This window comes from Impatiens glandulifera, chromosome 8, assembly GCF_907164915.1.
Source record: "Impatiens glandulifera chromosome 8, dImpGla2.1, whole genome shotgun sequence".
Classification (NCBI taxonomy): domain Eukaryota; kingdom Viridiplantae; phylum Streptophyta; class Magnoliopsida; order Ericales; family Balsaminaceae; genus Impatiens; species Impatiens glandulifera.
Window position 1 is genome coordinate 46,970,153 of NC_061869.1, and position 11,896 is coordinate 46,982,048.

General features: G+C 35.2%; 2 protein-coding genes across 2 annotated transcripts; both read left to right on the forward strand.

Annotated features, from left to right (window-relative positions):
* Positions 1-1,127: 1,127 nt before the first annotated feature.
* Positions 1,128-1,594, forward strand: LOC124912657. Its single transcript, XM_047453304.1, has one exon. The coding sequence runs from the start codon at positions 1,187-1,189 to the stop codon at positions 1,571-1,573; it is 387 nt and encodes a 128-aa protein (XP_047309260.1). The 5' UTR covers positions 1,128-1,186; the 3' UTR covers positions 1,574-1,594.
* A 9,110-nt stretch (positions 1,595-10,704) lies between these two features.
* On the forward strand, positions 10,705-11,334 carry LOC124912169 (acyl-coenzyme A thioesterase 13-like). Its single transcript, XM_047452731.1, has one exon. The coding sequence runs from the start codon at positions 10,764-10,766 to the stop codon at positions 11,232-11,234; it is 471 nt and encodes a 156-aa protein (XP_047308687.1). The 5' UTR covers positions 10,705-10,763; the 3' UTR covers positions 11,235-11,334.
* Positions 11,335-11,896: the final 562 nt, after the last annotated feature.

Consider the following 11,896-nt stretch of genomic DNA (forward strand, 5'->3'; position numbering starts at 1 on the left):
TATTTTAGTATTTTGGTTAATGAAATGAGTGATGTGATTGTTGAAAAATGATTGATTAGAAAATTGATTTTGTTTGAATTTTTCAAATAACCCAAAGAGAAAAAGGCCATGTCGAGTATTATGAAATTATTTGATAACTTTATTATATGTTGTAGCTTTTTTGAAGTGACTTCTAATAAATAATTTTAGAACAAGCAAGCTTAAGTTCAAATTATTTGGTTTACATCTCATTTGTTTATTTTTTTGAATTATTTCATTTACCATCTAAATTGTTACTAATTTAAATTATAAAAAAAAACAAAATTTTTAATTTAATAAATTATTATATTATAAACATGTCCTCACGGAATAAACAATAAGAGTATTGTCAACATTAATAAAACAATATGATCATAACATTGTTGTCGTCCTTTTCTTTTAGAATACTCAAACTTTGGCCTGCAGTTAGTCCTCTCCATCATATTTTTTTTATAAGAATTGATACGAATCATTATATATCAAACTCTTTCACGGCCATTATTTTTTCCAAAAAGTACGAGAATCATGTTCTTATTAAATTGTATTATTGAACAACTTTAATTGATTTTATTATAAATTAATAACCTGAAAGAGAATATTTTATTAGTTTACTTATCACAGTTATTTTTAAAATTTATTAAAATTACAGAAAGAAAAAATACAAATAATTTTGTTTTCGTTTAAAAAATTTTATAAAAAAAAATTAGTGATTTTTATCATTGTGGTCGAGCAGGCTTCAGAAAAAAATAAACTTTGAAATTTTTTTATGATTTTCTTTTTCTATTTTTTTTCCATTTTGATAAAAGAAAAAACAATATACCTCAAAACAAAAGATTAAAATTTATAAAAATAAACATATTTGTTACCGCTTATTAATAAGAGATATATGATAAATGATTAGGTCATCTAATTTTGTGAGAAATTTGATAAGGGAATGACTTGGCATAATCTTATTAGCTGAAAAAATTAAATAATTTCTCTATTTTCTCATTCCTTCGGCAAATTCCCTCTTTCTGTCACTCCTTTAGGAATCGATTCCTATTGTCTTGGCTTCTTATATACTATGTTTTTCTCTTTACTACATACATGCATGTAATGTAAAGGAATGATTCTTGCGTCTTCTTCATCCACACAAATTGGCCAGAATTCGATCTTATTAGCTAATTTAATGGCTAGCCATAACGTGGACAGATCAGATTCAACAGTGATGATTAATCGACGGTACAACTCATCACCATCATCATCGTGCAAGAGGCTAACGGCGTTAGGGTTTACATTCCTTGCCGTGATCTCGCCTGTATTGATGGATCGGAGAAGGAAATTAAGTTTGGCCGAAGAAATAGAGCTGGAAGATCAGCAACCGTTTTCTCTCTCCTCATATCTGCCTCTGGTTCTTCTTGGGTTGAGTATGGGCATCGTCTTCTCCGATTATCGAAACCACAGCTTCTGGAACAGGTTCGATCCTTATTGGATTCATCGTACGGTCGGTTCTTCACTTGGGATTGTTTTCTTTCTTATTGTCTTGGCCTTGGTTCTCAAATTTAAGGATATTTAGGATCTAATCTAACTAATTAACCGATTATTAAGAGGAACAATTATGTAATGGGTTACCATATCAAATTTTTATTTTTGTAATCTTTAATATGATTGATAATATTAAAAGTTTTGTTTATTTGTTTCAATAAATTATTTTTATTTCATTTCAATTAAATTGTTTAAAACAGTCTTAATTTATGAAAAAGTTTGATTATTTTGTTGAATATAATTATTCATTTAGAAGATGTCATACCATTTTTTTGGAGATATCCTGCATAGGTCATGCGGTCGATGGGCCTATCCACACCAAAGGCAAATTCTAAAAAGTTGTAGTCGAAATACTTAAACAGAATATGGGTGTAGTAGTAAGTAACCCATTCTAGACCCAAAAGCATGATTAGCGACTTGCATCCATCATGAAATTCATTTTCTTGATAGGATACCATGGGAGAATGTCCCGGATTTCATCATTGCTATGTACCAGTGGTCGAGGAAAGGCTTCCTTCATTCTTCGATATTGGATAGAAGGGGACATGATGTCATCAGGCAGAACTGATGGTAGGTGTTTGAGTTTGTCAAGCTGCCAGAGATAGAGTATTAAGGGGAACCCCTTTTACTCATGATAGAAGACAGACATGAGTTGTTCAGGCCCATTAGCGTTTCCGCTAGAATAACACTAGAGGAACTTTGTTACTTCTTTGCAATTAGTGCGCTACCTCGATAATTCTAGAGGAGGGTTTATCGTTTGCTGGTGTTGGAAAGAAATGAGCCAGTAGGATTGACATCGTTATCATAGATGTTCCTCGCATTAGAGAGAGATCTCCATTTCTTATTTCCATCTTGGTTCAAGTCTAGAAATTAATGTACGTCTTCGCGAGGATAGTATCGGAGGGGACTTCGGAGTATTCGTACTCCTCTTATAAGAGCTTTTCGATGGGCATTGAGTCTACAAACGACCTTAAAAAATAAAATATTTTTGTTGTTCGTCATAAGAATAGCCCAAAATTCCTTTATGGTTGGGCACATAAACCTTTCACCGAGGAAATAAGCTCATTTGATATGGTTCCACCTTCGTTGCGTTCCTATCAAGAAGGTGGAGATTAATTTGAAGTTTATGAATCTCATGATAGGAATGCGGCCATAAGTTTGATAATTCTATTCATTAGCGTCAAATTATCAATCTAAGGAACCAACTCGTCATCTGACAGCATGGACATCGTCTGCGACTGTAAATTCAAAACATTTACAAACATGCGTTTGTTTTGAAAGGAAGGAACATGCTTAGAATTCTCACTTAGACTATACATGCACACACATAATACATATATAGTAGTCACATAAGGGTTGTATTGACGAGGTATTTTGGTTGTTTAGTAACGATAAACAACCAACTTGATGATAGTAACCATGTTTTTTGTTTTATGGGAAGAATGGGTAAAATTGTTTCATTCACCGATAGTGGAAAATGTAAACTCCTCCATAAACTAGGGAATATAACACAATTGAGAATTTACTCCAACCTCCACAATGTCTGTGCCCTATCGGACGACTCATCTCTAAAGGGTGAGTCGATCCTGGTTACCTAGTTTTTCCTCTCGCAACATCACTAGGTTTGTAACAAGTTATCATTCCACATTAACAATCTTTGCACGTAAGTGTAGAAGTATCGATCCCGATCAAGTACTTCTTTGCAAGAAGAGGGTGATGTACCCTTTACACATAAAACATAAAACCTTTAAATATGGTACAACCTATGTGTCTTTTAAAGTGTTGTACCTTGTAATACAAGTCTATTAAGTGTTTGAAAACGATACAAATGTTTCAAAAGCCAATTTTATATTTTTGAGATAAACATTTTAATTCCAATAGAGTTTCCTTAAAAAGATGTAACCCCCGTAAAATCCCTCATAGCTTATAATGTGTCGGTTGACACGTGGCAATATAGGGGCTCGGGGTGGCTCGAGATTCGATGGTTTCAACCTTAGTTTGTGTGCCATGCATCTTTTAAAATAAAACCTTATTTAAAAAAAATGATAGTACTTGGCATCATTTAAAATTAATTATGTAAAAATAATTAGTTTTATTCAAATTTTAATAAACCGGTGATATGTTATAATTAAATAACAATTTAATTTTTTTTATGAAATCCGATTCTATATTAATTAAACATAATTAATTTTAAAAAATTATTATTTATTTGAAAATAGTCACCAATTAATTTTAGAAAAATCAATAAAAGTGTGTACGTGTACAAACGTATTTTGCACTAGTTTCGTTTGATTCGAAGTTTGATAATACTCGGGAAAAGGCTTTTGCGCTTCATCCTCCGTACCTGTTTTAAAAACGATCTCTATTTATAAAGTTTTCTTTTGAAAAGCGGTTATATAACATTTGAGTTTTTAACCAATGAACTAACTCAAATTAATTTCTTAAGACATTCTTTCTTAGGTTCTCGCGTAAGAAAATTTGGTGGTGACTCTAAAAAGAGTCATGTATGCGTCATTCTCTATGTTTTATTTTGTCCTCATCTCATTTTGGTGAGGGAATTCTCGAGCGAGTTGTCTCACCTTGTTTTAAGAGATTCGAGAGTAAGATAAGACCAAGACTTAGCCAAGCAATCGAAATATTTTCTAAACAAAATAGTCTGAATTCGACGATCTTGGTGTTGTGCTCAATTTTGAGTCCATTCCTCGAGTCGTTAGCTTCCTTTTAGAATTCTAAGAAATCAGGTGGAATAGGGCCATTTCAGTTTATTTAAAATAATTTAAATTTAATTGATTTGCAAAATGATTAATACGATGTCGGTCTGAAGAAATTATTAATTTTAATCCTCTACTATCCATTTGCATATATATATATATATATATATATATATATATATATATATATATATATATATTCTAAAATAATTTGTTGGCTCGAAAATATTTTAAAATTTTAAATGTGGTGTACAAAATGGGTGTCTACTAAAGAATGAACCAATAAGCCCTAGGAACTTGGTCACGACCGAACTAGGGAAAGTCACGGTTTAGGACTCTCGGTCTCAGCCATGCATGTGTAGGACGGTCAAAAACAAGTCCGGACATATGGTTTTCTCTATCAGAAACTAGGCCAAGCATTGGAGTTCTCGATCGTAGCCCTCGGTCGTGACCTGGTTATGGTCCTAGAATCCTCGGTCGTCTCCTTAGTCAAAAAAATGTTTCAAGCTCCTAATTTTCTTGATTAAAAATCAGGCGAGAATCTAGGTCACCACCTAGATTTCGTGTTAAAAAACCAAGATATGTCCTTCGGTCAAAAATCAGGTCGGGCTGATTCATTCCCTAGGTTGTGCCTTGGTTTTCTTGGTCGGAAATTATATCGCGATTCTTCTATCAAATGCCTTAAAAACACAATTTTTTCCTTTTTATTGGATTTGGAGGAAAGGGAACCTCACTTAGGTAATTTAAACAAGTCCAAAATAAGCTACAAGGTATCCTAGTACAACTAAACAAGGGATTAAACAATATTCAAGCAACACCAAAATGAGATTTTGACAGATTTTTTGAAAATATTTAAAAGCACTTTAAACCAACTTTTAACTTAACCAAACATCATAGAATACATATTTGAGACTTCTCACCATAAAGATAGTGCCTCCAGATTTTAAGAGCAAAGACTACAGCAACTAATTCCAAGTTATGGGTGGGATAATTCCTTTCATGAATCTTTAGTTGCCTTGAAACATAAGCCACTACATTCCCGTTTTGCATAAGAACAGCTCCTAGTCCACACTTTGATGCATCAGTGCAAACCACAAAGTTTCCTACTCCTTCTGGAATGGTAAGCACTGGTGCAGAAATCAGACACCTCTTTAACTCATTAAAACTTGTCTCGCATTCATCAGACCACACAAATTTCACATTCTTGCGCGTTAGAGTTGTAAGAGGCAGTGCTATCTTGGAAAAGCCCTTGTTGAACCTCCTATAATAGCCTGCTAATCCAAGAAAGCTCCTCACTTCAGTCATATTCTTTGGCGTCGCCCACTCCTTAACTGTTTCACCTTGGATGGGTCAACTTCCAACCCCTTTGCTGAAATAATATGCCCCAAGAAAGCAATCTGCTTGAGCTAGAAATCACACTTACTTAGCTTTGCAAACAACTGATTTTCTTTTAAGACCTGCAAAACTACAGCCAAGTGTTGCCTATGCTCTTCTTCCGAACACAAATAGATTAATATATCATCTAAGAAAACTACCATGAACTGATCCAAATACGAATGGAATACCCTATGCATCAGCTCCATGAACACAGATGGTGCATTGGTTAGTCCAAACGGCATAACCAAGAACTCATAATGCCCATAGCGGGTTCAGAATGTTGTTATCTTTACATCCTCTTCCTTGATTCGCAATTGATGATAACCAGAACGCAGATCAATCTTGGAAAACACCAAAGCACCCTGAAGTTGATCAAACAGGTCATCAATTCTTGGCAACGAGTACTTATTCTGAATTGTCACCTTGTCATCAATACGCAACCTTTTGGAACTATCTTTCTTATTCACAAGAAGGACTGGTGCACCCCATGGAGATACACTTGGGCGGATGAAGCCTTTGTCCAGATAATCTTGCAATTGATCTTTCAGCTCTTTCATTTCTGTAGGAGCTAAATGATAAGGCACCTTTGAAATTGGCAGTGTCCCTGGCTTCAATGTTATAGAGAACTCCCCATCACGTTTTTGCGGCAAACTTGAAATATCATTAGGAAATACACTAGGGAAATCCCTCACTACCTCAATATCTTCTAACTTAAGTTTCTGCCCAGCTATCATAGCATACTTATAAGACATCACCCTATTGGCTCCTTTTAAAAACAGTTGTTGCCCCTTAAATGCAGGAATCGTACGAAACAGAAAGGTCTTACCATACTGATCTGTTAGCACCACCGTTTTCTTATTACAATTAATCTGCGCCTCATGTCGGAATAGCCAGTCCATACCTAGGATCACATCAAATCCTACCATATATAATACCACAAGATCTGTTAACATCTTATGGTTTTGATTATAAACTGGGCAGGCCTTAATAATCTTATTGGAATTCAGGTGAGAGCCTTAAGGAAGTGATATGCTATATGCCATCAACGACTCCTCAGGTTTTAAACCAGCTTTTTGAACAAAACATGTAGTAATAAAGGAATGTGTTGCTCCAGTGTCTATCAAAGTGTTGGCTAAAATATTTGCTATTAAAAGATTACCCGTAATGATCGTGGTCTTAGGGTCGGCCTCCTCCCTTGTCATTGAGAAAACCCTCCCTGGTGCAACCTCATTCTTCTTGAGACATTCCCTTTGGATGTGCCCTCACTGCTTACATAAGAAATAAACATTGGACCCTTGCATACAACTCCCTATATGAGTTTTCCCACAGATGGTACATACTGGAATTGGAGTGTTGGAAAATTTGGCTGAGGATACTGATCCAACTGGTTGAACCCTCTTTGATTGTTGTGACTGCTGAGGCCTTTGAGAAAATCTTTGGTTGTTGTTGTTGTGGTAGAAGTTCCTTGGCTGCAGAGAATGTTGAGAATTAGCAGCTTGATTATAAGATGACTGGGGCAAAGCATTTCGATTGAAGGACTGATTAAAAGGCCTCTTCATTGCTGGAACATGAGACTCCCTTCCTTGATAACTGGTCCTCTTGGCCTGAGCCTCCCTAATAATATCTTGGCTATCCTTCTCAGCCATTAGAGCTCGGTCAACCGTTTCCCTCATGGAAGAAGGATTACTAAGCCTTACATCCCGACGGATTGTAGCATTGAGTCCCTCAAGAAAATGATTAAGCTCCATGGAAGCATCGCCGGTAATTATTGGAGCAAAATACTTGCCTCGTTCAAACCTTTTCACATAATCTGCAATACTAGAATCCCCTTGCTTAATTTCCAGAAATTCCCGCGCTAGCATGTTTCTTGTGCTCAAAGTAAAATATTTCCCATAGAAGACCTCCTTGAACTCTCTCCAGGTTATGTTGTTAATATCAAGTGCTACTTTAGCCCCCTGCCACCAAATTCGTGCATCATCCTTCAACATAAAAGTGGCACACCTGACCCTTTCCACTTATGTAATCTGCATAAACTCAAAGATTGTTTCCATGGACTGAACCCACTCTTAAGAAATAATTGGATCTGTGCTACCCCTAAACTCAGCTGGCTTAAATGTCATGAACTGCTTATACACAGGAGCTTTCCCTCCTTCATGATTCTTGTGAGTTCTACTATTATTATTAATCTGAAACATTGCCCTCATTTGCTCCCCTTGAAGACGATTCTGCTCCCTCAAGGTCTCAATTAATCCTGTCAAAAGTGTATTCTGATCTGGCTCCGTTGCTGCAGAAGATTATGAAGACTGGGCCTTGGCAACTTTCCCCATTGTCTTAGATCTAAAATCACATATAGACCCTAAGAAAAGCTTAGCATATTTAAAAACCATATAAACTGACTTCTTATTCCCTATCATTGATCCTAATATCACATTTAATCACATAAAACTTACAAACATTTGAAGGCGAGATCTTGGAGATGAAACTGTAGGAGCTGGAGTGTGGAAGTGCTAAGGATCGGGACCGTTGCTCTGATACCAACTGAGACGTCCCTGCTCATATATTAATAACTACTACTCAATATGTATCTCTATTTAACTTAAGATCCCTAGATGAAGCCATATACACTGGTTCTGTTCAAAAATATATTTTATATATACAAGCTGCATTAAACAGCAACAAGAACTACAACATGATAACCTATAACCCATCATGCCAACATGTTTCTGTACAAGTCTTATATACATGCACCATTAGACAATAAGAAAGGACCCAAAATAAAAGTCAAGTGTTGATAAAAAAGACAAGTAAATCTAACAGCCTCGGTCCCTCCTCCCACACTTTCTCCCACAGTTTACTCCTCTCCAAGCCTCATTCCTTCAAGTGTACAAAAGTTAAGGCTGGGTACCTACACCACACACAACATAGTGAGTCTAATGACTCAGCAAGCAATTAAATATTTTAAAACCTTCTGGAATGCTTTGCTTTTAAAAAGAAAGAGGCATGCATAAATTGTTCATACTTTAAAAGATGATCAGTCCATAAAAAGCCATATGCATGTTTAGAAAATATGAGTTAATGGGCCTGTACAGTAATATCTTGAGCCATGTTTGACCCTACACCATTCAGAGTTGATCCTGAAGGCAAGGAATCTGTTTGAGCCGTATTTGGAAAAGACACAATTAGGAGTCCATCCCTAAAAGCCCTAAACCTGTTTGGATCGTCTTTTGGGTTGAGAAGCAATAAATAGAGCTCATGCTAAATATTCTGGTCCCATAAATAATTCAGCCAGTACATTTGGAATTAGCTGACTAGAGCTCATGCCAGCCAGCCTCTTTCCGTTTCCGTCAATACTCATTCATAAATAGTATGCGCCCATGTATGCATAAATCATAAGGGTTTTTGTTTTATAGAAGTTTATACTTAACAAATCATGGAAACCCTATAGTTTCTGGAAAACATGAAGACCCTTGTCTTTCTTTAGAAAACAGATTGTTTACAACCCAAGTTTGTCCATAAATCACTATTATGCCTTAAAAACATGTATTTCCAACATATATGAAATTTAGGCAGAAAGTACTTTTGATATATAGCTATGTGTGGCATAAAGAATGAATTTAAGAAAATGCTTGCCTTAATTTCGAAATTGGGATAAAGAAGATGATATTGGCTAGGGTTTGCTCTTGTCTTGAAGGAAAGCTCCAAATTCTTGCTTAAAGAGAGAGAGAACTGAATTTGGAAATGAATTAAGCTAAAGGGGGTAAGGTGATCTAAGGGCTGCTATGCTAAGTGTGTAGCATGCATCTGGGGTAAGTGGAAAGTATGCAATGGGTATGGGTGGAGTGTTATTTAGCTGCCATGTGTCCAAATTAAAGGAAAAACATGTTGGTTTAATTATTGACTAAAGAGGTAATTAAATTAGGATTAAACTTGTCCTAATTATTTAGTGGGTCCCCTTACATGGGTCCATGCAACTTACTGTTTTTATTAAAATTTGCCTAAGTACAAATTATAGCCTCTTGTATCCCATGTCCCTTATACATTTTGGGCTACATATATACTTTAACACATAGCAATTATATCCTAGTCCTTAATAGTAGCAGCAAGTCTATTCCTAAGCATAATTGTGAGCCTCTTCTTCATGGGTCTTTCTTCAAACTGTCCCACCATATAATTAACACTGCCTGTTTATATCTGAGCCCCCAATAATAATAATAACAAGTCTATTCCTAGCATGACTTACAAGTGAATACTTAAGGGTGGACTTTCCAGAAATGCACCCTTGACCTTACTAGACTTTCCTAACAGAAAAAGATGAGTTTGGGCATAACACTTTGACTATGAAATTTGTTGAGTGAGGTACTTAGATGCGAGTCGAGGCCGGTAACCCTTTGTGGACAACAAGTTCGCAATATCATTAATGAAGAATTTGGTGTTTCATGGACGCATCAAACACATCAACACTCGGTTCCACTTCATTTGTGAATGTGTTAAGAACTGAAAGATCGTTGTAGAGTTTGTAAGCTATAGAGAGGAACGTGTAGATATTCTCATCAAGGCACTAGCAAATGTCAAATTCGCGGAGATGCGAAAACTGATCAACGTGAAGAATCTTGAACCAAATCATTGTTACGGGGGAGATTGTGAGTTTAAGCATTTATTGTTAGTAAATTGAAAGTTATTGGTCTTAATTGTCTTTTATGAAATTAGAACTTATTTAATTATTAATGAGTTTGAGCCTATATGTATAAAGTAATTTATGGTTTTAGGCTAATTACTCTTTATAAGAGTTGTTTGTTTAAGATTACAACTCTTAAGACTTTTCTTTATAACAAATATTATTGTTCATTTATTTATTTTAATATGGTACAATTTTTTATTTGAATTAAATAGAATAAATTCTTTCAAAATCAAAATTTATAAATATTTTTAATTTACAATTCAATTAATTAAGTTAATTGATAGAGGTAAAATGATAGAATTGATTGACTTATTTGATAGAAACCAAAGGTGTTAAACAAAACACTTTTGCTGAAACCTGATTTGCAAGACAGATAAGAAAGAAATAGAGACGTCTGAAAGCATAAAAGTCGTTAATAGAGTACGATCTGAAAGTCGTTGACAGAGAGAGAAAGAATGGATGATGGGTATATTGAAAGAGCGATCGTATGGCTTCAAGGCCTATCAAAAGGCGTGGACACTCACGAGCTAGAGTCCATCGCTCTAAGCGGCCTTTCAATTGATCACGCCGAGAAAGGTCTAGTCCGGTGCAAATTCACCATTACAGATCTCGCTTGCAACGACGACGGAAACTGGAACAACGGAGCAATCGCTATCCTGATCGACGACATCTGTGCGGCCGCCATATGCACCGTTATCGGCCACATCAAAGTATCGGTCGATCTCAACATATCGTATTATACTCAGGCGAAGACTGGGGAAGAAGTAGAGATAGAGGCAAAGGTCATCGCACACAGCGGGAAGTTGTCGTCGGCGGTTGTTAATGTAAAGAAATGCGCATCAGACAGTGGTGGAGTTCAGATCGTTGCCATGGCCAAGCAGTGGATGATCTCAGTGATTAGACCGAATCTTAGTAGCATGTTATGATCGATCGATCACTGTGAACTCATTAACGGTTTAATTTCAGCAATTTTAGTTCTGATTTGTCAAATCCAATGAACAAGATGAAGATTGTTTGTTCCTCTGTGGACCAGGTTTTGTCCTAATTTATCATATTATCCTTTGAACATTTTATGAAAATCATGTCAGATAGAGAGTAAAGAGAAACAGGTCAATTTGAAAAGAAACTACAACTTATGATAGATACCTTAAGGCTTTATACTTGGTCATATCCACACACACACATTGAAATAAAACCTGCACTAACATGATACAATTATTGTGTTATAACTGCTAGCACTAACCTAGGAAATATGAAACTTCAACATTAATAGATATCAAATCATTTTAATCATCCTCCACTAAATTGTTAATAATCTCTTTTAAGTTACTATTGTACATTACAACCTCACATTAAAAAAAAAACATCCAACTTTAGTCCTTAAGGAATGATTTTGGTAGGAGGTACAATTTGTACCAGGTGTAAATTATATAAATATTAAGGTGTATAAAAGTATAATAAGTATAAGTTTATAGTTTATTTTTAAATTTGAAATATATGAAAAACAGATTAATCTTAATTAAACATATATTTGTAAAATTTTAGGATGAAAACGTTGATGGAAAATCGACATATTCTTTTAAAAACT